At 43.3% G+C, this 26,409-nt stretch overlaps 1 protein-coding gene across 17 annotated transcripts in view; it reads right to left on the reverse strand.

Annotated features, from left to right (window-relative positions):
- Ldb2 (LIM domain binding 2) overlaps nucleotides 1–21,946 on the reverse strand; it is a 343,612-nt gene extending 321,666 nt beyond the window's left edge. For 3 of the 17 annotated variants that reach the window (XM_048784232.1, XM_048784234.1, XM_048784246.1), the window contains exon 1: nucleotides 21,425–21,825. In XM_048784232.1, the coding sequence (XP_048640189.1) occupies nucleotides 21,425–21,556 (132 nt within the window). In that variant the 5' untranslated portion in view covers nucleotides 21,557–21,825. Of the gene's footprint in view, nucleotides 1–21,424 lie in introns of all 17 variants that reach the window. The other 14 variants (XM_048784244.1, XM_048784243.1, XM_048784233.1 and 11 more) reach the window with 12 other exon arrangements.
- Between the last annotated feature and the right edge of the window lie 4,463 nt (nucleotides 21,947–26,409).

Raw genomic sequence — 26,409 nt, forward strand, 5'->3', positions numbered from 1 at the left:
CTGCCATAATTTTATCAAATTTTATAAGAGAATATTTTGTCCAATAGTGGAACCTCTCTGTCTAGTTATCTGATATAGACTGATCGGGTGGAGGCAGAACAGTCCTCTCGGGGTGACTCAGAGCCCTCTACCAGAGGCTGGGTGGACCCGCAGAGGAGCAGGCAGCCAGGGAAAGGCCCTTTCCAGGCATGACAAGTCAAAGTCACGGTAAATTTTGGGGGCTGATGCTGGCCTTAAGAAATCAGCATACACAGCAGCAAAACCATTGTCCATACAGAGGACTTCAGAGTCCACAAGCCCCCCATATCCCTCCCCTCCTTCTACTCCTATTGCAACAGCTAGGTGCAGTGTGGGCAAGGGATGCACTGTAAGAAGAAGCTCAAGGCCCAAAAAGAAGACCTGATGTAAAGAATGGTGAGCTGAAGCTCCCACCCATGTCTCTGGTTCCAACCCTACTTCAGTCCCATGTGCCTTTCCACAACCAAATCCAAGTCCCCAAATCATCTCGCATCACCAAGTTTGAGAGGCATTGGTGGTTTTGATAAACTGACTTATGCTGGGCAGAAATTATCCTAATACCCTATGTGCAACCATTTCATAAACCTTTAGTATTCTTTCCCTGAAACACCTACCGAGTTGATTGATAATTTATGCAATAGTGATGTTTCACTGCATTTGAATTTAGGGCTATACACACCTCTGTCCAAATGCTGCCTCTAATTTTTTCTACCTCATTTTCCTTAAAGAAGTCAAAACTTGGTAGATGCAAGAATTATAGCAGACAGAACCTAAAGTTCCAAAGATTAAAAAAAAGTTGTTAGGGTCATCCTAACATACCCATAATGCACCTGTTCTATAGAGAATTTTTTTTCCCACTAATAGATGATTAAATGTAAATCCTAATGTACATTCTATTTTACTTGCAATATGGGTTAGTTACTGTTGCTATGGAAACCTTCACTTTTGCATTTACTGATTTTAATTCTGTGACATTTGCTGACTTTAGTACAATGTAAAGTTTATAAATATAACATACAGGTTTGTGGAAGCTTTTTTTTTCTTTTTTAAAGATTCAATTTGCATAGCTAATTCCAATCACAAATCTCTAGGTACATTAGGGGGAAAGACATTAAACGGATCCCAACTAAGAATATTTAGAAAACAACAGGCAATTACCAGAAATAACTATTTCAATCCATCTCCAAATTGAAGAGCTTTGAGAGCACGTATTATGCATCCCACATATAGGACCTGGGCTAGATTTCAAAGATGGGAAGATAACTAAACTGGGAATAAGGAGGGAAGAGGGGATGGCAGGTTGCCCTCTTAGAAGCCTTTTAACCACTGAGTCAGTGATAATTTTTCAAAGTGAAATTTTTATTTTTATTTATTCAAAACTCTTTCAAAATCGGTTACCGCCTTTATGTGTGTGATTAACCTGACAACAGAAACAGGCCAGATCTGGTTTGAAGAAAGAGCAAGACCTCACTTTGGAGGCCACTTCCAATCTGCGGCAATCCTTTGACTTTCAACGGGAGCGTCCAGGTGCTCAGGGCAACCTGCCATCCCCTCTTCCCTCCTTATTCCCAGTTTAGTTATCTTCCCATCTCTGAAATCTAGCCCAGGTCCTATATGTGGGATACATAATACGTGCTCTCAAAGCTCTTCAAAGGTTTTTTTTTTTTTTACTCTTAGCGAAAGAAAGAGACCCCTTATGCAGACAATCTAAAGTCATCTACCTACTTATTGGGAAAGCAAATGTATCAATAAGGGTTTACAGAACTGATGTGTGTTTCTGATGCACACCCAATAACTGCTCTTTAGGTCTTCCTGGTTGTTTGTTTGTGCTGGGGACTGAACCCAGGGGAGCCTACATCAGAGCCACATCCCCAGTCCTTTTTATTTTTTATTTTGAGACAGGGTCTCATCAAGTTGCTCAGGCTGGCCTCAAACTTGCAATCCTCCTGCCTTAGCCTCTGGAATCACTAGGATTAAAGGAGTGAACCACTGTGCCCAGTGAACACCCAATAATTTTGAGGATATTCTCATGAGCATAAGTCACCGCTGGGCACCATGATATACATTTGTAATCCCAGCTATTTGACTGAGGCAGGAGGATCCCAAGTTGGAGGTCAGCCTGGGCAAAATAAAAAGTAAAAGGCTGGGGCTATGGTTTAGTGGTAGAGCACTACTGGGTTCAATCCCTAATACCAAAAAAAAAAAAAAAAAATCTTGTCACCATTACAGATCCACAGAGAGATCAATTCTTTTCTGACGTTCTCTAGGAGAAGACTGGATCATTTAAGCAGGTGTAAAAGGAAGTACAGAAGCATTTTCTGTGACGTCATGAAAGTCCCCACATTCCGTACAAGGAACAGAGTTGACCAGTATTTGTGGAGCTCTACGCTGCCTTGGGAACTGCTTAGCAATCACGGAAGAGCAAAGTGTCCACAGCTGCACCTGAAGAGGAGGAGAGGAATGAAAGAGAACCCGAGGAGCTTCCAGGAAAGGAAGACAGGCCAACCAAGTGCAATGGGCTTAAGAGAATCACGAGAGCTTTTCAAAGACAAGAGGCACTTGAAAGCAGGACCACTAATAACCAGGGAGAAACAGGAATAATGAGGCTCGGGAAAGGGGAAGAGAATGAACACTTAAGCTTTGCTTTAAAAAAAAAAAAAGAAGAAGAAGGATGTTGAACAAACTGGAAGGTGATGAAGTTTACAAGGTAAAGCCATTCAGAAGTAGGTATGGGCAGTGAGGGGGGACCCCCCGCCGCTCAGGGGAGGCCGAGGAGGCTGTCCGGGAGTCAGACAAATGGATGTCCCTGGAGGAAGTCCTGTTCCGGCTCTTCCAGGTGGACTCTGGGAAGCAGGTCAAGTGAACATCATCGAACCGAACCCTGATGTGCCTGCTGTTCATGACAACGAAAGAGAAGAAACCTGAAAAAAGCCCCCACCACCTTATTCCAGCAATGCTGGAACCTGGCTGAAGCCCACACCTACTCAACACCCTCCACAGCCAACCCTTGTCCATCAAGTTCACAGTCACCTTTCACCTGAAAAACTGCAAAATCTCTTTAACCTCTCTTCCTGCAGCTGTTTTTAATTCTTCCCAACCATGTTCCCCTTAGCAGCCTGAGACATGTGTTCAAAATGCTATCCCAATTATGTATATTGTCTTAAACCCCCAACAAGAGGAGCACATCTCCCACTGCTCTAAGGATTAAAAAACAACCAGGATCACCTATTCGTAGTCCTCTTTGGTCTGACCCAACCTTGTCTTCAGCCTCAGATTATACCTTGTATCCTTCCTTTGCTGTCCGAGTTACAGACACCTGGTCCCTTCATACCACAGGACCTTTGCACTTTTTGTTCCTCTTTTGGAATGCCAGAGTGGCACCCCATTTCCCATTTATTAATTAAATCTCATTGTTCTTTAGTCTCAGCTGAAACTTCACTTCCTCCATGAATTCTTCCCTGACCACAACTCTCCCCAGTGTAGGATCAGTATTTTTTATGTTTTCATAGAAACATACTTGATTCCTCTATGAACTGATCACACCATTATAAAGTCTGCATTCTACCCATTATAACGGTGAATTAATTACTATGACTATTTAATTGCTGTGCATCTGTCTTACTTGATTTTTGGCTTCCTACAAGAAAGGCTTATCTTTGCTTTTACTCATCACTGCATGCTAAGTGCCACTGTCTACTGACTGGATTGTATAAGGGAATGAATGATATGTTAAAAGATCTTCTCAAGAGGTCAGACAGTGGTTCCCTGCTACTCTAAAGTAAGTCCCAGTTTCTCAACCAAAAGTTTTGGATTCCAACACCAGCACCTATTACAGCCGAGAAGGCAGAATTTGGCCATGAAAGAAAAGATGGTTAATTTATATGTAGACATGGATGGGCCAGGGGAAGCCAGATATCTGGTTAGACGACATGATACTTCTGGGTATGTGTGCAAGGGTCTTTTATCAGAGATCAACATAGGCATTGGTGGACTGAGTAGAACAGAGGGCCCTCCCCAGTGTGGGTGGGCCCCCTCCAATCTGTGGAAGGCCTGAATAGATCTAAATGCCAGAGGAGCACTGGCGTGACTCTGCCTGGCTGAGCTGAGTCATGGACCCGACCCGGGTGCTCCGGTGCTCTCAGGCCTTCAGAAGCAGACTGGAAGCTACCATCGCTCTGGCTCTCAGGCCTTCCAACGGCCCCACGTTCCTGGATCTCGGTTTGCAGATGGTGGCTTTTGAGACTTCTCGGCCTCCATAATCACATGAGCCTACACCCTATCAACACTCTCTTCCTGGGCAGATGTCCTATTGGTCCTGGTTTTCTGGAAAGTCCCAACAATACAGAGGGGAAGGGAAGAAAGAGAAGAGACTCACCCCCAGAAACACAAAGCCTGTTTAACAACTTCACGAGACCCCAGCCTCCTGCCTTCTGGGGATGTGGCACCTGCCATAATTCGGATGTCAAATGTCCCCAAAGGCCCATGTGCTAAAGGCGTGGTCCCCAGGGTGGCACTATTTGGAGGTGCTGGAACCTTCAGGAAGTGGGGTTTGCTGGGCGATTCCTCAGAGAGGACTGCGGGGCCCCGGCTCCCTCCTTGTCTTTGCTTTGTGGCCATAAGGTGAGTCGGCCACTTCTGAGTGGACTTCCCACCATTGTCCTCTGACACCCCCACCAGAGGCCTAAAACCCGCTGGGTCCTCCTGACCACAGTTGAAACCTCTGAAACCATGAGTCAGAACAGACCTTACTTCCTGACCTCGGACCTTCCTTCACAGTGAGGGGGAGCCGACAGCACGCGCCCAGGCGAGGACCGCAGTGGCAGCTGGGTCTCCTTCAGGTGGGCAGCTGTCCTCACATCAGGAGACCTCCCCGTGCAGAGGTGAGCCCACCGCTGCCCACCCTGCCCACACCCGCTCACTCAGTGGCACCTGAGGCCTCATCCCCTCTGACCAGGATGGCCTTCTTCTCCCACAAATCCAGTCAAACAACTCCAAACTTCTCCACGACACCAGACCCAACACCCTCTCCCACGCCCTGTATTCTAATGATGGAAGACAATCAGCGCCATCCTTAGGCTTCTCCGTGTGTTCAGTCAGTATTTAGTGAACATCAGTAGATTTCAGCTCCTGTGTTAAAAACTCTAGGTAACTAAATTAAATAAAAACAAATCTTCTCATGCAGTTATTGTCTGCACTGCAGTTGACCAAGGAGACAGGGGGAGGGGGCTGGAATCCGGAACATGGGGCCAAGCCCCGTGGGATTAACGTTGTCCAGAGAGACCAGGAAGCCTGCTCTTTGCACAGATGCCTATAGGCTCACTCAGAGGATCCCTTTTCTAATTCAGATAAATGTCTTAGGTCTGAGCTGCCAGCACAGACAGGCAGGCCTTGTTTCTGTGTGGAACTTATTATTAGTTGTCTTACCCACTTGTTTAAATTTCAACTTACAGTCTCTACTCAGCCGAGAATATTCTAGATTAGTTTTCCTGTGCTGTTTTGTGTTGCTGATGCAGGTGGATCCCCAAGCTCAGGAGGCCCACAGTGGTGTGGCCTGCACAGCATCCTCTCTGCTGGCATGCTGGGCCCATGGCTGTGCCCAGTCACCCTCTCTGGGCTTGGGCTCACAGGTGCCAGCCCAGCCCCCATGTGCCTCTTGCTGCCTGTAAAACCCTGCATCAATGACTGAGCCTCTCTCTGCCTGCCTTCTCATCTGAAAAATGGAGAGACTGTCACTACTGACTTTATTGATGTGTGGCTTACTTGGGACAATGGTGTAAAAGCATGTGGGACTGGCATGCAGCAAGTGCCCAATAAATACGCATCATTGAGACTGAAGTTCCGAGATCCTGCTTCCTTCTCATCCAGTCTCCTATCTTCGATTTCATGGATTCCTAACCATTCAAGTCTTTGGATGATCCACTTCTTCCTAAAGTTCTCTGAAACTTGTCTAGGGAAGAGGAATTTGGGATCTTTTTTTTTTAAAAAGATTTACTAAATAACACCCTGGAAGTTTCACAAAATCACCTGGGTCAATGCCTTGTTGAGGATTAAATTTTTCACCCTACACTCAGATGCTATCTTAACGGCCAAGGAGAAAAAAAAAAAAAAGGATTAATTTTGCCACAAGGTAGCTTTAAGTGGGCTTGGAAGAGCCGCCTGGCCATTTTCTTTCTCCCTCATCCAGAGTGTAGATTACAAGGGGCGAAGGGACCGGGCAGGCAGCAGCCACCAAGTGGGCATTTTTGCTTCCTGCCTTGATCTCCCTCTTTGTAGATGGTTAAGGAGCTTAAATCCTATGAAGATCAGAAACACAGCATCAACAAGAAGTTAACTGTGCCCTAGATTAGACACATGAATATTTGGGTCACCATTTGCTCCCTAGCACAAGCGACTTCTAGGAGAGAAAGAGAGAGAGAGAGGGAGAGAGAGAGAGAGAGAGACAGAGAGAGAGAGACTGTGTGTGTGTGCCTGTGTGTGCCTCACACCACACTGCCACTGAAGCCACTTCTGCCCTTGCTGCTCCTGAGCTCCAGGGCACCTGTCGCCCCTCATCATACCTGGATGCTCAGCTGGCTGGCTTCCCCAGAGGGCCCTGAGCATCCTGAGGGCAGGCCCTGCCTGGGCTCTGGGCTCCTCCGTCACTGAGCACCAGTAAGAAAGACTCAATTCGCCATGAAAGAATGAAGGAGTGAGTCCAGGCAGTCCTATCCTGGTCGCCACAGGTTGCCACCGTGAATGCGACTTCTTAAATGGTTTTAAAATCAAAGCCGTAATAAAACTAACAGCACAGTTCTTTCTTCTCTGGGTTTGCCTTGCTTCCATAAAATTTAAAAAAAAAAATCACAGGAAATATAGAATTAGGACTGGAAACCATTCCCCCCACCTCCCTCATTCTCTTATTATGCCAAGAGGATCCGATAGCCCTTCCAGGGGTCCCCAGAGACCGGGTAACGTTATATAGGGTTGAGCTCTTGGAAACACAATGGACTGAATGCAGGCTGAGATTTCAGTCTCTAACTATAAATGTCTTGACATATTTTCCTTTCAGACAAATGCCTGGAAATATAATAAACTATATTTTAATGTTTATTTGTTTTGAATACTGTATTTTTTTTTCAACAGACAAATGCAAAGTTTGGAGTCCGGAAAAAAATAGGTTTGAATCACCTCCCCAGCAAGGAGTTTTTAAAATAGTACACACAAGTGATCATTTCGGAGCAGTTTAATGCACTTAGCCAACAGGCATTAACAATCTTTTCAGAATAACCTAACACCTTAAGCTTATTTTCTAGTCTTGGTTCAGATAAATTTTAACCTTTCTAAAAAAAAAATTTAAAAAAAAAATGGCACCGGGCACCCCCTGGGGTGGCACCCCCTGAACTCTGTAATTTTAGTAAATCCTGTATTTGCATTTGAGCTACTTCAAGATGACAGGAAAAAACAATCTCTGGGCCTTCCTCCACGCGCATGTTTCAGGACAATGGTGCACAGGGCATTTCCAGGCTGAGTGTGGTCCTCCAGCGGCAGCCAGTCTGTGTGGAAAGGCCACACTGTGACTCAGCAGGATCCTCCCCCAGAGAGGTGGGAGAAAAGGCACCGGAGGAGGCTCCACGGACTCAGAAACACCCCTGGACCCTGATGAAATATGGAAAGGGAGCGCCCACCTCACTGCAGTCGGAGGCTCTGGGGCGGAAGAAAGAGCCTCCAGGTTCCCGTCTGCTCTCATCAGGAAGCTGGCTCAGGAAAGGGGCAGATTTCCCCAGGGCCACTGAGAAGCATTCAAGAAAAACACCTGTGACCGGAACAGAAGCTGGGGTTCTGCCATGGGATGTGAAGGGCCACCCAGGAAAGGGAGGAGACTCCTCCTGATACCCACCTCGAGCCTGGCCATCTGCCTATGTGGTCCCACTTAGCACTCACACTGTTCCTTTGATGAGGCTATATAGCTGCTCCCATTCTCCTAACTTGGACACTGAGTCTCCGTGGCGTGTCCTAGAGGGGACAGGGCTCAGCACTTGCTGTCTTTGTCTCTTCCCCAAGCAGCCATCTCACTTGACTCACTGGGGTCCTTGGGCCATGCTGGCTGCCAGCTAAGGGAGTCTTCCTGGAATCGAAGGCAAATCCCTCTGGTTTCCCACACAGGTCCTATTCCATCAAAGCAAGAAGACCCAGGGCTGGAGACCCTGGGGACCCACTCTCTAAAACAGCTAAAAAGTTTCATGGACCAGAGTGGACCTCAACAGTGCACCAAATGGAGTGTCATTGGGCAAGCTGCATAACCTTGGCTTACCGTAATTTTGCATCTTTAAAAAAAAATGCCATGAAAATCCATCCTTTGCCTCAGACACACTAGGCTAAAAATAGCTCAGCCAGCCAGTAAGTGTGTATAATTTTTCTCCTATATATCTCCCCATCCACTGATTCCTTCCTCTCGGCAGATAGACATGAGTCCACCCTCCACAGAGGAACCAGAAGGCTCTTGAGTGACAGCAGGTCAAATTATTTCACTCCTCTGGCAAACAAAACAAAGCAAGAGAAAAAAAAAAAAAAAAACCCTTTCTTCAGTAGTTGGTTCCCTTTGCCTAATCGTAGAAGCTAACACTGACTGAATTTTTACCATGTGCCAGGTATTAGTCTAAAAAGTCCTTGTCTCGATAAATTCCCTCAGACAACCCAGGTAGTGGCAAATACTATTATCCTATTTATTCAGAGAAGGAAATCAAGGCACTGAGAAGTGAAATAATTGTACCAGGGCCCTGCATGCATTTACTGTTATGGCCTAAGATGCAGTCCCTAAAGAGCAAGGGCCAACAACACCCCCGGCTCAGCACACCAACGCCTTCACACTTCGGCCCCCACTTCCTGTCCAGATTTATTTCCTCCTCCATCACCAGCTCCACCCGGCACACACACACACCCTAAGCCCCAGCCTTGCCCAAATCCTCACAGGTCTTCAAACACATCGTCCCCTTTCCAGGTTCAGTGTCTTTGAATCTAGGGTTCCTTCCTGCCAGCCTGCCTAAACTGGTAAATTTCCACTCATCTGTCAAGAATCTCCTTCTCTATACATATCCTTACTTGCACCCTCACCGAGCTCCTTTGAGACAGGAGTGCTGTCCTCTTCCTCTCTAGACCCGGAATAATAATCAGGGGATGCTCAACATCCATTAAACAAACAGGGCATAATGATAACAGTTAACTCACACCAGGGGCAGGCACTCTGCTAAGCACTATATAAGGAAGATCTCAGGGCCTGGGGAGGTATGTCAGGGGTAGAGTGCTTACCCAGCCTGTGCAAGGTCCTGGGTTCTATTCTTAGTTGTGTGGGCAACACACACACAGAACTCTCGCTCATAACAATAACCAGAAACAATCTTCATAAAAACCCAGAGACAGAGATTCCATCATCTTTCCCCTCTGAGGGCAACCCAGGCACAGAGGGATAAATTAACTTACACAAGGCCACACGACCACCAAGTAAAAAAATAAATTAGCGTGACTCCAGAAGTTAAGCACTTAATGCAAATGCTGCAGTAGGGGACTTAATCCTGTGGCACAGGACATCACAGTAATAGAAGCACATGCATGCAGCTTATTTATAGAATGCATATAACCTATAGAAAAATAGCGATAACTCAGAAACTAATTACAAAATGGTGGCCCCTGTGAAATATACCTTTAAGAAAAGATGGCTCTTGGACACAGAGAATATCAATTGTCATGAAGAATACCAGCAAGAATAAGATGGTACCTGACCCGAGGATCTCTTCGATCCAGTGAAGAAAATAAAATGACATTGTACACAACTCACAACACAGCCCACCTTTCGAGGTACCCTTTTCTCCTTGAAGCAAAGAGATGTCCTTCAAATGGTGTCATAAATTAACCTGCCATATCCCAACCTGATGGTTCTAGATCAACACCGATTCTTAGCATTAATTCCGTCTCCCTCTTCCCAGTATGAATTGTGCAAAAATCTTTGATTTACAGACCCTGAGCAAGGTTGCCTGCTTCTTCACTCAGAAATAATACAAAAAAATGAAAAGCAGGGAAACAAAGGGTCTTCCCTTGAAGGGGCAGGGAGACTTTCCTCAAAGGTGGCAGAGCCTTGAGTTCAAGACATCTGACTAGTACTAGTCACTAATGGCAGTCCCCACAGTTGACCGAATTAACCCCAATGCTGGCGCCCCTCTACCTCCCTGGGAACAGACGGTTTGTTAAAAACACTGAACTCCTGCAGTACAAATTATGGTAAAGGAGGTTGAATAATTTTTATACCATCTATATGGTGTTAATTTTTAAAATGTAAGCAAGTATATGAATAATACAGGCAACTTGAATGACATTTTAAGACTTCTTAACAGACAAGCTAAAACACTGGTAATGTTTTTTAGCAGAGCTGAATTCAAAAGGGTGCTCAATGAGTTCCTAAACAAATAAATTTTTCTGTGTGTGTGTGTGCATTAAATTTATTTTTCAAAAAATGTTAGTAATAAATTTTTATGTAGTGAAATTAAAGACTTTTTATTCTCCACCTTGCCATTGCTGTGTTTTCCAAACACTCCACGTTGATGACATACTGTGTTTTTAAATTCAAAAGAATAGACATTATAAAGCTATGTGCAACTCTCCTTTAAATAGTCAAGGAAAACAATCTTGAATTCAAAAATAATAAAGGTTAATGATGTGTTTTTCACCATCAATAAAATGTTGCTAAAGATCAATACCGTTTTAAGGCAATTGGGAAACTAAAAAGGGAGAAAGTGGCTTAGAATGTAAAAGTTTTGGCAAGGTTGAAATACAAATTAGCTGTTGGTAAGATCTGGCTAGCTTTTGGGTTTTACCTGGTGGCAGGCTAGTTTTATGCCAGGAAAACTGAGATGGCTTATGAGTCAGCAAGCCACGTGGTCCAGGTAAGGCCCACTGGGTCTGGGTTCTGCACTTTGGAAATTAGGAGCTTAAGTTAAATGCCCTCTCGTATCTATTTCATCCCTGAATTCCAGAATTCAGCTGATTTGGGAATAGCAGGCTCTACCAAATCAGAACCTTTCAAAGGCAGGCAATGTACTCGGATTGCTTGATTTCAATTTCAAGTAAAAAATTTGAGCCAACTTCAGGTTAACCAGGATGGAAATTATAAAGCATACGGGTTGCCTTTTTGTACCTACTCCCAAATGGTCAACCTTGTTTACTGGCTTAGCTTTTGCTTGTCTACAGATTTTCAGTACCAAGATAAAATCCTCATGAGTCCTAAGAAATGACCTACATTGAGAAGCAAAATTTAACAAGCACTAACCCTCCCCCACAAAAAAATTGTGCAAATAATCTAATGTTTATTTGAACTATGCAACATATTTCTCTAGAGAGGTTGATAACAAGTATTATTAACTCTATATAAAAATCTCAAGTGCTCTGGTCAAGGAAATGAACTTTAGGAAGCTATATATCATTTAAAGAATTCAATACAAAAAAATCAAGGAGCTTCTGCACTGAAATGAGTGGAATAGATCAGCACAATATTGCATCTGATAGGAAAGCAGACACAGGAAACACTGCTACCCACCCACCTGGTCCCTCTGGCCAGGAAGAGAGCACATGAGACTAGGAGGCACGACACCTGTTCCACGCGCCTGTTCTCACTGTGTTAGGGACTAAGCCACCAGGTGTCACAGTGGGTCAACTGGAGGGCTGTTATCAGTCCAGGCACAAAGGTGGTGCTTTCGTTTTCCACCCAGCACCAGCCCAGCTCCCCTGGAAAAGTCTGTGCCAGGCTCTGTATTGAGAAGTGCGCTTCTTGTGGCACACGCCTGTAATCCCTGCCACTCAGGCAGCTGAAGCAGGAGGATTGCTAGTCTGACGCCCATCTCAGTAACTCAATGAGGTCCTGTCTCAAAATAAAAAATAAAAAGGACTAGGGACGTAGGTCAGTGTCGAACGCCCCTGGGTTCAATCTCTAGTACCACCCCTTATCAGAAAAGAGATGGATAGAGGGGAGTGAGTCCTCTTTAGAAGACATGGCTGGTCACTGCCAGCAGGGGCGTGCTCTCCAGCCCTCACCTGGGGCCTCCATTTAGAAAGCCTTCAAAGGTACTGGTGAAGGGGGACACTTCAGTGTTCTGTTGTCTCCTCCCAGTTCTCATGGAACAAACCCCAACCACAGCTTTTTCCCAACACAATGGAGGATGTGGTCTTATATGCTGGTCATGCTGGTCAGCATTTAAGACTTATTCACAAGTATTCTATGGGATAATAATATAACCTGGGATGTGTGGAGATGGTGGCCACTGTGACAAAGACATTACCCCACACACATACACATGCAAGATAGAACATGATCATTATGTCATTTTTACAAGACAACAATAACACCAAACCCACAGTTCCTACATATGTCATTGCAAGTTTTTTTAAAAATATATTTATTTTTTAGTTGTAGTTGAACACAATACCTTTATCTTATTTATTTATTTTTAAGTGGTGCTGAGAATTGAACCCAGGGCCTTGCACTTGCTAGACGAGCACTGTACCACTGAGCCACAACCCCAGCCCAATCATTGCAAGTTTTGTTCATGCAGTATGCTAGTGCAAGCCAGATAAAAAGCATTTTTCTAATACTTTTTTAGTTGTAGATGGGCCTTTATTTTATTTATTTATATGTGGTGCTAAGAATCTAACCCACGGTCTCACACAGGCTAGGCAAGTGCTCTACCGCTAAGCCACAACCCCAGCCCTGGTAAATTGTATTTTTAAAGACATTTTTAAGTTTTGCATGACTCGTACCACTTATTTTCTGAAAGAATAGAGAATAAGGCCATCCTCATAATCATCATATTATCCCACTGTTACCAGGATTTTGCATTCACCAATCCTTCACAATGCAACACTCAGGCTAAGAAAACTAATAGTCAGAAAAGCTAAAAAATTCCCCTCAGATCACACAGCAAGTAGAAGACACAGCCAGGATCTGGACTCAAATAAAAGTCATATTGAGGTTCAGACCTGTGTATTCACAGCAGGTCTTTCTTTTCACTCTGAAGGGAAAAGAAGCAAATAAACAGGGGAAAAAAACTGGTGGAAAAATATTGTACAGATTTTCTAAACTTAGTTGCACATCGTCCCCCTTAAGCCCCCCACCCCCTCTGGATAGCAAACACATAGTGATTATAAACCACAGCATCATATACTGATATAACTTCCCATATTTCCTGTTGTACAAATCATTTCAAATAAGCTAATTAATGGCCCTGAAAGCACTTTCTTAAAATGCAAAGTGCTCTAGGAAATGTAAGACACTATCATGATTCACATCATAATTCATGGCTATAGGCCCTCAGGTAGATTCCAGAGAGAGAGGCAGAGAGAAGTGGTAGCAATATCACACGTGAAAACACTACTAGGATAAGTATAAATATTTTTAATCAGAAGTCAGGAGATTCTCAACAGATTCACACCAGCCAGAGGGCAAAATTCTCAGGTCCACACTTCATTCACAAAGGAAATTCTCCTTTCCCAGGGCTGCTTCTCTGCAGTCAGGGAATGCTCACTGAGCTATTAGGCTCATAGATTCTTCTCTAACTAGAACCTCAGGCAGTTGTTGGTAAGATTCAGGGCAAATTCCAGTGTCAGCCTGAACAACGGCTGGAACACCTTACATTTCCTTTGTTCAGAGGATTTATTCTGCATGTCAGCCACGTGCCACAGAAAATGGGGAAGAACAGCCAGGCCCCTGCCCTCAGGGAGCTTGTAATCTATTCAGAACAAGCAAACACTTAGGACCTAAACAAGAAGCAAGAAAATATCAGATTGCAATATTCTGTGAAGTCAGGGAGGAGGGCACAGGTCCCAAGGCTGCTGTGGAGTCATTGTAACTGAAGGGCTTAAAGAAGGACTGAGAAGGGGACATTTACCCTGATCCCCGGAGGACCTCCTGGGGGCTGAGACTCTCTATCTTCACAGTCCTTCCTTCTTGGAAAAGGTTAATTGCCCACCTGCAAAGAAAGCCAGAGGCAAGCCAAACTCTGATTCAGATGAGGTCTCTAAAGAGTTCCATGAGTTATTGTGGTGGAGGCCATTTGTCCATTCCACCATGGAGGGCAAAGGCCTTGAGATGTGAGCGGCTGGGTGAGTTAATGGATCCAAAAGAAGTCCCTTGTGGCTGGAGTCTAGAGAACTGAGCCATCAGGAAGGAACAGATCAATAAGGCCTTGAAGCTGAAGCAAGGAGCTCAGAGGTTATCCTAGGTGTGAGGGGAAGCTGGACAGTCATGTGATCTGATTTATGCACCAAAAATATCACCTGGACTGCTTGTGGGGAATGAGTTGGAAAGAGGGAGCAGGGAGAGCAATCTGAAGGCCATTCGGTCCAAAAAAGAGACGATGAGGGCTGACAATGGCAGCAGGACCTTGAAGGTCCGGCTTCAGAGGGGTCTGCCACATCTTTAATTCAAGCCTTCTCTTTTTAATTAGAAGACTAAAGTTCCAATTAGGCTGGTGGAATGTGGTCCCAAGGTGGGGGCCTGTGGCAGCTCCCAGAGCCAACAGGAGTGGGCAACTGGACGCTTTTTTCTTCACCAGCCTGTTCCAGGAAAAAACTTTTACACAAAGGAGTTAGAAGATCCAGACTCTGGGTATTCAATTCCTAGGATGTCCAAACAGGGCCTCAGACAGCTTTCCTGCCTCTGGGCCTTGGTTCCCTTATCTCTTAAAGGAGAAGTGAAATGCGTGCATCTCAGGATTTGGGGTAGGGCAAGTGAAGAGATGATCCATCTTGCTCCATCATTGCCAGGCATTTTCTGTAAGGACCACGGCAAAGAGGGCTGCAAGGGGAAGAAGGACACTTCATCTTCTACAAAGAACTTCTACAGAGAGACAGGATGTGGAGATACAGAAGACTTCTCCCTCTACATCTTCATTGTCTCTTAAGGTTTTAACTCATTACATGCAAAGGAAGCCAATGTTATTTCAAATTCTAATTCTGATTCAGTCTCCTAACAGTTGTATTGGTGAGTGTTGCTGAAGGAGCAACACCACCAAAAATGGAGTAGCCTCTGTTCATCCCCCTACTGTTTAAAACAATCAGGGTGGCGCCATCTTTCTCCTACACGATGAAGAAGAGTCAAACACTGGATGGAAATCTAAATTTTTTTTAAGTTAGAAAGTAAAACTTCTAGATGACAGTGCCTAATATTCTACAATTCCAGGCACTCTTCAGATGCAATGAGTGTATTAAGCATTCTTCAATAGAGAGAGTGATTTAGGTTACTTTTATTTTTCTGTAACCAGAATAGTTTCCTTTCCTAATTCTATCCCCTGAAATTTCACATAGCTTCTTTTGAAATTAAGTCAAGCTTTTGAGAGAAAACTAGAATCTTCTTAGGTATGGGGGTCAACTTTCCAAGACACCTCTGAAATCAACCTGTCCTAGGGGAAAAAATGAACACATTCCCATTAAAAAGTTTTACAGGTTAACTAGAAATCTGCTAGTATTTATTTCAAGAGGTGCTATAGCATAGTAGCTGGGAGCACAGCCTCTGAAGCTGAATTGCCATCTGTTTGAACATACCATCTATTTGGACAACTCATTTAACCTCTGGGTTCCCAGTTTCCTCACCAGTAACAACATAGAGGCCAGACAATGTAATAATGTATCTCTGTATTTCCAGATACTGGGTAGCCATTGCTTCAAGTGAGGGAATTCTTGAAAGAATGACCGAGTTATAAATATCAGTAGTTGCCTATGTTCAAATGCAAGGTGTCAGAATTTACATTAAAAAAAAAATCAAGACTCAAAAAGATTAAAAAAAGGATGAAACTAAAAAGCAAGAAAATGTCACAGACTGACAAAGGTATGCTAGTATCGACATCAGTTGAACAATCTTTTCTAAACGCTGTTTTCTGATACTTAAAAAAAAAAAAGATTATATTTGAGCCCCAACAAATAAATCCAAGTAAGTTTATGAACCTGGTTCTTGACCATTTATGAAGCTGGATGCTGTGATTGTTTGTTTGCTTGTTGAGGAAAGGGGTGCTTTCTGTTCCTCATGAAAAATGAGTTAATGTGAACAATTGTAATAAAAGGAGATTTATGGTCCTGTTCTCCTTACAATTTAATTTCTTTCTGAAACCCAAACAAAAAGCTAAATGCTCAAAAAATGCATAGCGTTTAAATCCTACATCATAATTTACACCCAAAAGGGAGAAACTGAAATATGCATTGATTTTCAGCTGATAAGCATCTCTGTTGAATGGAAGCTGAAAGATTTTTTTTTTTTCTCCTTGGTCTCCTACAAATAGTTGGTTTGCAGCAATTTTTAATTAAAAACAGTTCCCATAGTAAGAAAATGGAAGAAAAGAAGAAAAAAGATGTTGGGAAAAATAAAATCAGTAGAAGAGTCTTGCAATTTGTTTTCTGAGGCCATGTAGAGAGCCTAAAAAATAAGGAGTTTGGAAGTTCTCATTTTTAAAACTGCACTTTTGGTTTCATTTAACATTTTCAAAATAGCTTTCCTTACCACTACCAATGCCCCTCCTCCACCCCCACCAACCCCCTTCAAAAAAACTTGGAAAGTTCTCTGAACACTGAAAATCAGTCATATACCTCAGAGGACCAGAAACTTTTTTCTTCCTGAATTTCTAGGGGGAGGAGGGGATCAATCCTCCTAAGTTATCAAAAGCATTTTTCTCTTTTTCTACCTATCCAAAATACCTAATCTCATTTTAACTAGATTCCATCCAAACATCAATGATACTAAGCTATTCCATGAATAAACATGATGTTACGACATGAAACCCTGGGACCGCGTGTATAAAAAATGTAGCTGAAAGAAAGGGGGTGAGAAGCCCCTTCCCCTCCCACCCTCTCCCCATGGAGTTTGAGAGTCCTGCTGAGAAGGGGTGAGAAACTGCAGATTTAAATTTCAAGGTCTCTAAGCATTTTTAATGTTCATATTAAATCCTGTAAAACTAAACACTAGAATTCTAATAAAATCCTCGTGTGAACTGCTTCCGACTGTAATCACAGTTTTCTCTTTTGGAATGGGATGTGTAATACTGATAAAAGAAACAAATCCCAAAACATAAGGGGACTGGCACTCTTCTGGTGTTTTATGGTTTTTTATTAAAATTAGCATGGTGCCCAATGAAAAAAAATATATGATTTAAAAATAATCTTTCTGCAAATGAAGACATTTTTTAGTCATCTGAATGAGGAAACAAGTCCGAAAACTTATCTACAATAACAAAGATTTTTCTAACTCTACTTGATAAACTTTCTTCAATTCTATAACAATCCAACATCAGATAAATCCCTTCACTTGAAGTAATGTTCCTTATGATGTTTCTCAGAGGCAGGCAGCACCAATATTTGCATCCTACAGCACAGAACTCCGGAAGTAAAAAAAAATATTTATTGTTTTTATTTTTATTGAAGCTTTTTACAGTGCAAATTCTGAAGTCTTCAGAGCATATTTTTTATATCCTGACTGTACTCAGTGTGCAATGTTAAACTGTATAATTGTGCAGTTGTATTCTTCCAAACTACATTTGGCACAGCAAGACCATTCAAATATATGAATTTTGGAAGGCATCGGGTCAATTTATGGTAGCATACACAATGGAAGAAGTAACCCTTTTTTCTACTGTGGAATTACAGTGAAGAACAACAAAAGTGACCACAGATCAAAGTTTCTCTTGCTTTATTTTAAAGGAAAGGGAAGGGAGCCCCCATTTCCTTACCTAAATTCACTGAGTTCTGATGTTGCCAAGACATTTTATTCCACAGCCACAGCCAGCAGCATTCAAACTATATTTTTGTTTTTGTTGTTTGCTTTTAAATGCATTTGCACTCTTTTCAAATAATCTCTTACACTCTTGCTTTGCTTTGCCACAAAGATTAGATCTAGATGACCTCACCATAAAATCAATGTGGGGGGTGTAGGGAGAACACTTTAAGGAGATTGGGAAACAAATGCCCAGGGCAACTGTAGCTCCACAGGAGGTACCAGGCCCCTAAACAAAGCATCAGAATTTGGGTTGCTCAGGTTGTTAATCTACAGCTCACTCTCCACTTTTATCTAATAGATTGATGGACTGCTAGTCAGCAAATGTTAATTGAGTACCTACTTTGTCCAGGAACTGCTTGCTCTAAGTGCTAACTTTTAACAAGACTGATTGGTTCCAGGCCTTCAAGTTTTTTTTATTACAGATTATTCCAGTACCATTTGTGATGTTGAACTAAATACCATGAGCAAATAATCATTATGATGATAATCATAATGTCTGCACCCTTTACTCTGTTTCATAATATTTTCTTATACTAAATAAAACCAAATTAGAGAGGTATTGCAGCTAATTTGCAGATGAGAAAATCAAGACCCACACTCACTAGTTAATAAGTGACAGAAGCAAGTTAGAAATAGGCATAACTCCCAATTCAAAAAAAAAAAAAATGCTCTTTTAAACTAACACTACCCAGTATCTGAAAGACTTTTGATTTGATTTAATTGGAAGAAATGCCCATGAGAGGATGACCTGGGGGTCAGGAGAGGAGGTAAACATCATGGTTCTTCTATACTAATTTCTTTCCATTTAAAAAAGGAGGTTTCTAGGAAATCTCTACAAACTTTATTATAATTTCTCCATCACAAACTGATTTGCCATAATGTCTTTCTAGCCATGTCTGTGTTCCAAAGGAATGGAGAAAGTGTTACCCAGGTGGGTGGGGGTGGGTGGCATTAGTAGTTTAAAGAAATAATATTATGTACCACATAAGTGGGGACCAGGAGAAAGAGAGGGAAACAACCAAAGGGTTGTATACATTGGTCAAATTCTAAAAGTAAACATTCAACAATCTGTTTGATTTTTTTATATGTGAACCAATTGATAACTCTCGCTGGGTAGCATTGTATTTTACTGTAACCAATCGCTTTCCAGGGCTCGGAACAGCTTTATCATAAGTAATCACAGTAGGTAAAGCAACATCACAACTTTTTCATGAAAAGTAATTTTTTTCTGAGTACACATCATGATCAAAATTTAACATTTCATGTTCGCACTTAAACATCATAGGAGAGATGAGGATTCCTTTTTTCATATGAAATGAAAACAAATTTGGGGGGTTGGGTTCATGACACTGTTTATGGGATTAAAAGAGGTATCATGTCAATTATTTGGATAATCATTTTGAAAAAGAGCTAATTAGGGGGGGAATGTGCAGGGACTGGTTCTAGAACACGTTAGAAAGTGGGTTATCATGCTTTATTGTCACAGACAGATTTTTAGAATCTTTAAGATCTGTCATAACAAGCCTTCCTCTCTTGGTTCTGGAACTAGGGAACAGTTTCTACTCAGAGCAAACTCTTTCAAAGTCATAGTCCATAACCTAAAAGTTAGGAGTTCCTGAATTTTGCTGCTCTCAGGAAAAAAAAAAAAAAGTGCCCTTTTTGAAAAACAAGCTACTAATAGAGCACTTTTCAAATGTCTTGATGCCAACACAAAACAAACAGGAGAAAGCTTACTGCATTCTGCATGTTTTCTTGAGGGCCAGGCAGGGAAATCTTCAGAGAACCTCCAAGCTCAGAGCTGCCCAAAACTAAGGAAGGGCACAGGGTGCCTGGATTGCAGAGACAGCCCCATCCTCCTCTCTGCAGGATGGGAGCACACCCCTGGGCAAGGCCTCAAAAACTTTATAAGATGTAAGTTCCACACAGATTATTTTTAAATCCTGTTGATGTTCAAGAATTGAGTCACAGTGGCCTTTGGTCTTTTTGTTGTTGTTGTTCTCTCTTTTAATTAATATTAATTTTTAAAACTTTAAAAAAAATTGGACTACAATTTTAACACATGCCTGAACATTTTCTATACCCATAATTCTGAAAGCAGGCTATGCCAACCAATCACTTATGCAGGAATTCAAGATTCCAACACATAGTTGCAAAGATCTGAATAAAAGCTACAAACTGTAACACATACACACACACAAAGCAACACCCAAACAACACACACAAATATCATTTACTGCCAACAGCTCACCACCCTAACCAAAACAGAGTTTCCACTTCTATAATAGCTACTGGCTTCTAGAGAGAGCCACAGTAGCAGCAATTATATTTAACATCTATGATGCATATAAAAAATAGTAGTGATAAAGACAACCCAGCTTTTAGAAAAACACAAGTCCTTGTCCAGCAGTAGCCAATCAGAAAGCAGGTCACATCTTGTTGGTGGTATTAAATACATTAAATGTCGTGAATTCTCTATAGTTCCACTGACAATTTAGGCAAGTGTGTTTTATTTTATAATACAAACTTAATCGACTTCCTTCCCAGAGTTGAAAGTCAACCTTAAACCTAAAATTCCACCAAAGCTGTTCCCCAAATGCTTTTTGACATAAGTCCTCTGGGTGTTTGTACTCTGCAGACAAGACTCAATTTCCGGGGAGGTCTACTTCCTAAAGTGACTTTGGGGCACCTAAAACAAACTCCTTCTCAGAACACTTCAACACAAAGCCCCAACTTCCAGGCAGAAGGACAGTCCAGCAGCATGCCCTGCCAGCCCAGACAGCACAGAGGAAAAGTCAACTGACATTAAATATTTAAATTGCAGGAGGCCAGTCTGGAGTTGTGCATTTAGAAAGTTCTGAAAGTCCTAGGGACTCTGTTCCCAGTGTTGCTCGCTGCCTGGGAGGTTCAGTATCTCTCTCTCTCAGGCATAAGATCACAAATGTGCATAAACTGTAAGTGGCTTGAATGCTGAGCAGGCTCCTGTCCCAAGGTAGAGTGCTTAGGGGGCACACCAGCAGGGAGAGGAGGAAGTGTAGAATACTCTTGCCCCAAGCAACTGGTTTCTGAATATAACACGGAAATATACAAACATGTGTCCCTCCAGGGCTAGTTCTGAAAAGTATGCTTGGCCACTCTTTTACCCCCTTTTCTTGGATTTTGGTGACTTTGAAAAGCAAATGCAGGTCAAAAACAGACTTGGAATACACACACACACACACACACACACACACCACAGAAAGAGAGAGAGAGAAAGAGAGAGAGAGAGAATTTAAAAAAAAAAAAATGCCTTGGAATTATATCTCAAGAAACAGGACCATCTCAGAGCCAGCAAACACCAGAGTTCTGGGAAAGCAGCATTTCTGGAGACCCGGCATGGGGATCCGGTACTGGGTTGTGTATTTCAAGATTCTGGCAGAAACTGTCCCCTGCTCCAAGAGTTGGTATCCCTGCAAACCCAGCGATCAAACTAGTGTCTTCATCCTGGCGCTCCTTTCCACCTATGTGGGAGTAGCTGGTGGGACACTTCCCACAGAATTCGGCCAGCACCCCCAGGAAGAGCCCAGGCATAGTTTTAAGAAATAATAACAATCATCCTAACAGACACACAGGCAAGGTTGGAGTACTTACCTCCGTGCGAGACTGCAGCCTCTTGTTCATCTCATAGATTCGGTACTCTGGCTGCACCATGTATGGTGTATGTCTCCTATAAAATGGGCCGAAAGGAGAAGAATAGAAGGGGTCGTGTGGCGTGCTGGACATCTTGCCTACTTGTCGAAAATCAAGCTAAACAGAGTATCAGTAACGTCCATGCAGAGCACATGGGCTGTGTTCTCCCAGTACGAAGTAGACGCACGCACACGCTGCACACCGAGGCGGCAGGCAGGCTGAGCACACTGGCTGGGAAGTGCTGGGGGAGCCTCTAGAGCGAGAGGGAGCGGGCGCGGGAGGAGGGAGCGGGAGGGAGCACGGGAGAGGAGGAGAGGGAGAGCGCAGGAGCTCGGGAGGGAGGGAGGGAGGGAGGGAGGCTGGTAGGGAGGAAGGGAGGGAAAGAGGGAGGGAGAGAGGGAAAGAGAGAGAGGGAAAGGCAGGATCGCTGGAGGCACCCCAGCTTGTTTTTAAAGAAGCAGTTTGTGGAGAGGTCATTTCCTGTCCACACTGTAGACTAGTTCAAAAATATAATTCTCCTCTTGGTCTGACAAGAGGGCTAAGACTGGGGTTTAATTTTTTCCTCCAGCCAGGACCCTTCACAACCCGATGGCTAAAGCTTGTCAGCCCAGAGGTGGTTTAACCGCAGCAGGAGCCACGCGCCCCAAACAGCCACAGTTGAAATGTTGCAGAAATGCGATTCCTAACAAATACAGAAACAGGGCACTGTGGTCCCCCCCCCCCGCATTGGAGCTGGGGAGTCGCTCCCATGCGAAGAGCTCTCTGGGCTCCAACCTCCACACAGAGTTTGGACTCCACTTGGGGTCTTTGCAGGAGCCTGGACAGCCTTTGCATTCCTACTCCCCACCCCCATCCTTCCAAATCACCCTCTGCCCAGCCCCCTCCCTCTCTCCCAAGACTTCAATGGAGCTCTTTAAAGGTGGTGCCACGGGCCTGGATTTAGGTTACCTGAGCATTTGCAGGTAAAAAAAAAAAAAGAGAGAGAGAGAGAGAAAGAGAGAGAGATCATTCTGAAAGTGGAACATCTAAAATACATCCTTGGGGCAACGGTCTCTTTTTCCTAAGGAGGAAAAAAAAAATCCCAAAGCAGACCTCCCAATAAGATAGGAAAGGCAAAGTAGGAGAAAACGCCCACAAAAAATGACCATGGAAAATTCTGTTGAGCAGGAAATTGTAGATAATTGAGTGGATCATCCCCAAATAGCATGCCCAACTCTGATGGAGACAAGGTCTTTATTTTCCAAGATTGGTCAAGTCTATAAATCTTTTCCTGACTGTGGTATATGAAAACCCAACCAGCTCATGGGAGGGGGGGTGGGGTAAATCTCTATAGAGAATTAAGAGATCAATGAGATAATCAAATTCTGCTGGAACCAATGATAACCAGACATATGACACTTACACAAAGCCCAGCCACAGAAAATGTAAATGCATTGAGCTCACACCTTAGGTAGGTCACTGGTATTAAGGAAAGAAAGCCAAGGACCACCAAAAAGCATGAGGAATGCAAGACCTGAATGCAAATGCATGCAAATGAGACCTTTCTTCTTTTTAATAAGCAGATTAATTAACTTTCTGCCCCAATCATGGCTTGGGGTATCTCCAAGACACTAGCCAACAGGGGATAAGGGATTGCTAATGCAGCAATTTACACTCTGAAGAATACTCAGGCGCAAAAATGCCCCCAAATTGCTGTCTCAATCAGTCTTGTTCCATAATTGCATGAAGTGTTTGCAGAGTCCACCCCAAACTTCAGCAGCACAGCCCAACACAGTAATGCTGCTTGCCAAGAGGAGATTAAGAGAGGTTACTCTAAGGCTGCTTGGAACCTGTGCGAGGAGACCCCAAGGCAGGCCAGCATGCTTGGTGTCGGGTTTCATTACAAATCCAAAAGCTGGACCAAATTTGCTGCAAGGTTTGTCAAAACACACAACCTTCTAAAGACGGGATTTCAAACAAATTTGGCTTGATTTATGTTTTGGTATGGCGGCCACTGCAAACCCTAACGGTTCCTTGTGTTTAAATTCCCAAATTTAAAGACGTTCCAAGAGTTCAATGCCTGCCTGAGTTTGTGTTTACGTGGCCATTTCAGAGCAAGAATCAAAGTAACTCACTGGCAGGGCATGAATGGTAATCAACCCTGACCAGCTCAGAACTCCATTCCATGCAGGAACCCTTTCCTGAGCAGGCAAAGTTCGGCTCTTATTCATTCCTGCAATTATCTGAGTTACCATTAGAAATATCTCTTGCTGTACATACAAAGGACTCCAAATTCAGAACCACATGAAATTCTCTAAAGCTTCTGCCACATCTGTGACTTCTCTTCCCTGCTTCAAGAGTCTCCAAACTGGTCTCCCAGCTCTGATTCACAGCTGTCTTCCAACTCACCACCCACCATCCTCCTTGTAGTCAGGATGTTGATTGTAGAAAAGAAAAATGGATCATGCCCATGGTTTCCCCTTTCAGTGGCTTCTTGTTACCCATAGGGAAAGGTCTCTGAGCTCTTTAAGCTCAATATGCAGAGCTGGAGGTGCTGGCTCTCTTTCTCACCCACACCCTCACAACTGTATGTATGTAATGTGTGTATTCTTTTGTTAACTTGTTCTTTTATTTATTTACTTGCTATTTCTTATCCTCTGGAGGTTGCAGTCTCCTTTTATACACACGACCACATTTGCCCTGTCTTCCTTATTCAGTTGCAAACTCCTACTCCTCCTACCACCCAATTTAATGATATCCCATATGAACCTTTTTAAATTCAATATTTTTATTTCAGCTGACCTTCCATTCATAGTGAACAGAAGTATCACCCAGAGTACATTTCAACCCTGCTGCACTGTGAACTTGAGCAAGCCACTTGACCTCGGTCATCTTATCTGTTAAATGGGGACAATGGTAGTAACAGGTCCAGAGGATTTTTGCAAAGGATTAAGAACTACATCTGAATGTACCAGAACTCCCACATCTAAATGCTCAAGGAACATTATGATTTTTTAGGTACCTGGTATCTGCTTAGATGCTAAGGAGCCTTGGAAGGCCAACACAGATGGCAGAAAGGCAACTAATGAGGGAGAAACCTCCTAGAAGCAGTAGTTGACATTTGAGAACATGGATTCAAATTATAGTGCATGGCATGATGGAAATAAATGAAAGAAAGAGAGACAACTATTCCTCCCCCCCACCTTGGCTCAGCAGTACTTCTACATTTTTTAATTTGAAGATTTCCACATAAAAGTAACATAACAATTACTGTGATTTGTTAAGTATTCACCGTGTGCAGATACTGTGCTGACTGCTCTGCTCAAAAACTCTCAGTTAATCTCTCTAGGGACCTACAGGTTTGATTTCATAACGGTCTCCACCATAGATATAGAAACTGAGGCTTCCAGAGGCTAAGAAAGTTTTCCAGGTCAGTCAGTGGTTAAGTGTTAGGGGTGCCATCACATGTCTTGCCTGACTGCCTGGTCCCCATGTTTTGTTGCTCGGAGCAGAGGTCCGCCCTCATCCTGAAAGCTCTCTTCTTTGTCCCTGGTGATCAGAGTGGACCTAATTAAATGGAAGAAGAAGAAACAAGGCAAAGAAGCTCCCTTCCCTGGCTGTCAGACGTCCATCATCCCCCACTCTGACCCCTTCTCCTGAGGCCTTGCCAAGCCCCCACCCTCCTCAGGGTCAGAAATCTGCCCGTCCATATTCCTGGAACTCCTAAAGCTCTCAGCTAAGGCAGGACAGGAACAGACCCCACCGCCCAGAACACTTCTCTTCCCCACAAAGCCTCAGCCAAGCTCATTTGCCTGTTATTCTGCATATCGACATTGTCACTCATTGAGTAAGTTCCAAAAGGCCTGGCACATTGGAGTGCCCTAAAAGCCAGCTTGCCCTAAGTTCAGGACTCACCCAGCTACATTCATCTTAATTTCCTCCACAGTGGGTTTTTTTTTCCCTTTAGATACTTTAGTTCAGTTTAAGAAGTGAAGGAATTCATGCACATTTCTGATCTTCATCTTCTCTTGAAAAACCATGAGCTCTGGTGATCCCAGCTCCACTCTGGCTTCATGGCAAGATACAACTGGACCTGACACTTGGTGACCTGCAGCCAACAGAGTGCCCTGGTCTCACCACTCAAGCCCCTGATTTCCACTTGCATGGCTGGTCCTTCTAGGTATCCAAGTCATTGTCCTTTTCCTTAATCTATGCTACTGAACACTTTCCAACTCTTTCTACCAAGCTCTTTTTACTTAGTAGAAAGCTAGTTTTCTTGCTGTTCTTCAGGTCTCCATCTCTGCTCTTTGTCCCCTGTTTCTGCACCCTGTATTTTCCTTCTGCCTTTACTTTGAACAATCATTTGCATAATAGGTATATGCAAAGTGCAGCTGAGGTATAAGGGTGATAAAGATAAAGACAAGCAAGGCATGGTCTCTGATTTCGATTGGTTTACAGTTCTACAAAAATGTGCTTCACTTATTTAACAAGCATAAACTTAGTCCCTACTATGAACCTTAGCTGGGAATATAGCCCCAGGAGCAAAACCAAAGGAAACAGAATAATGCCCCAACAAGTGTCTTTAGAGTGGAGAGTCTGACTTAAATACTCCTTATGAGCATGAACTTTGGAGCCCCACCAACTTGGCTTGAATCTGGACTCCTGCATCTAAGGCACTTAACTTCTCTGTACCTCAGTTTTCTCATCTGCAAAACGGTGCTAATAACAATCCTGCGAGTCTTATGAGGAATATATAAACTAATGCATGTAAACTGATGATAAGATTCTGGCCTTTAGTACATGCTCATAATCATTTCTGTTTTTCAGTAGACAAAGTTATAGAAATTAATTAGCCTCAGACATTTACATAAAGTGACTCTGTGGGGCCTAGAGGATGTGCTGGGACAGGGAACAGACATGACGGTAGAGATGGGACAGAAAAGAGTCTAAGCCATAACAAGATATGC

The sequence above is a fragment of the Marmota marmota genome, unplaced genomic scaffold, assembly GCF_001458135.2.
Source record: "Marmota marmota marmota unplaced genomic scaffold, marMar, whole genome shotgun sequence".
NCBI lineage: Eukaryota > Metazoa > Chordata > Mammalia > Rodentia > Sciuridae > Marmota > Marmota marmota.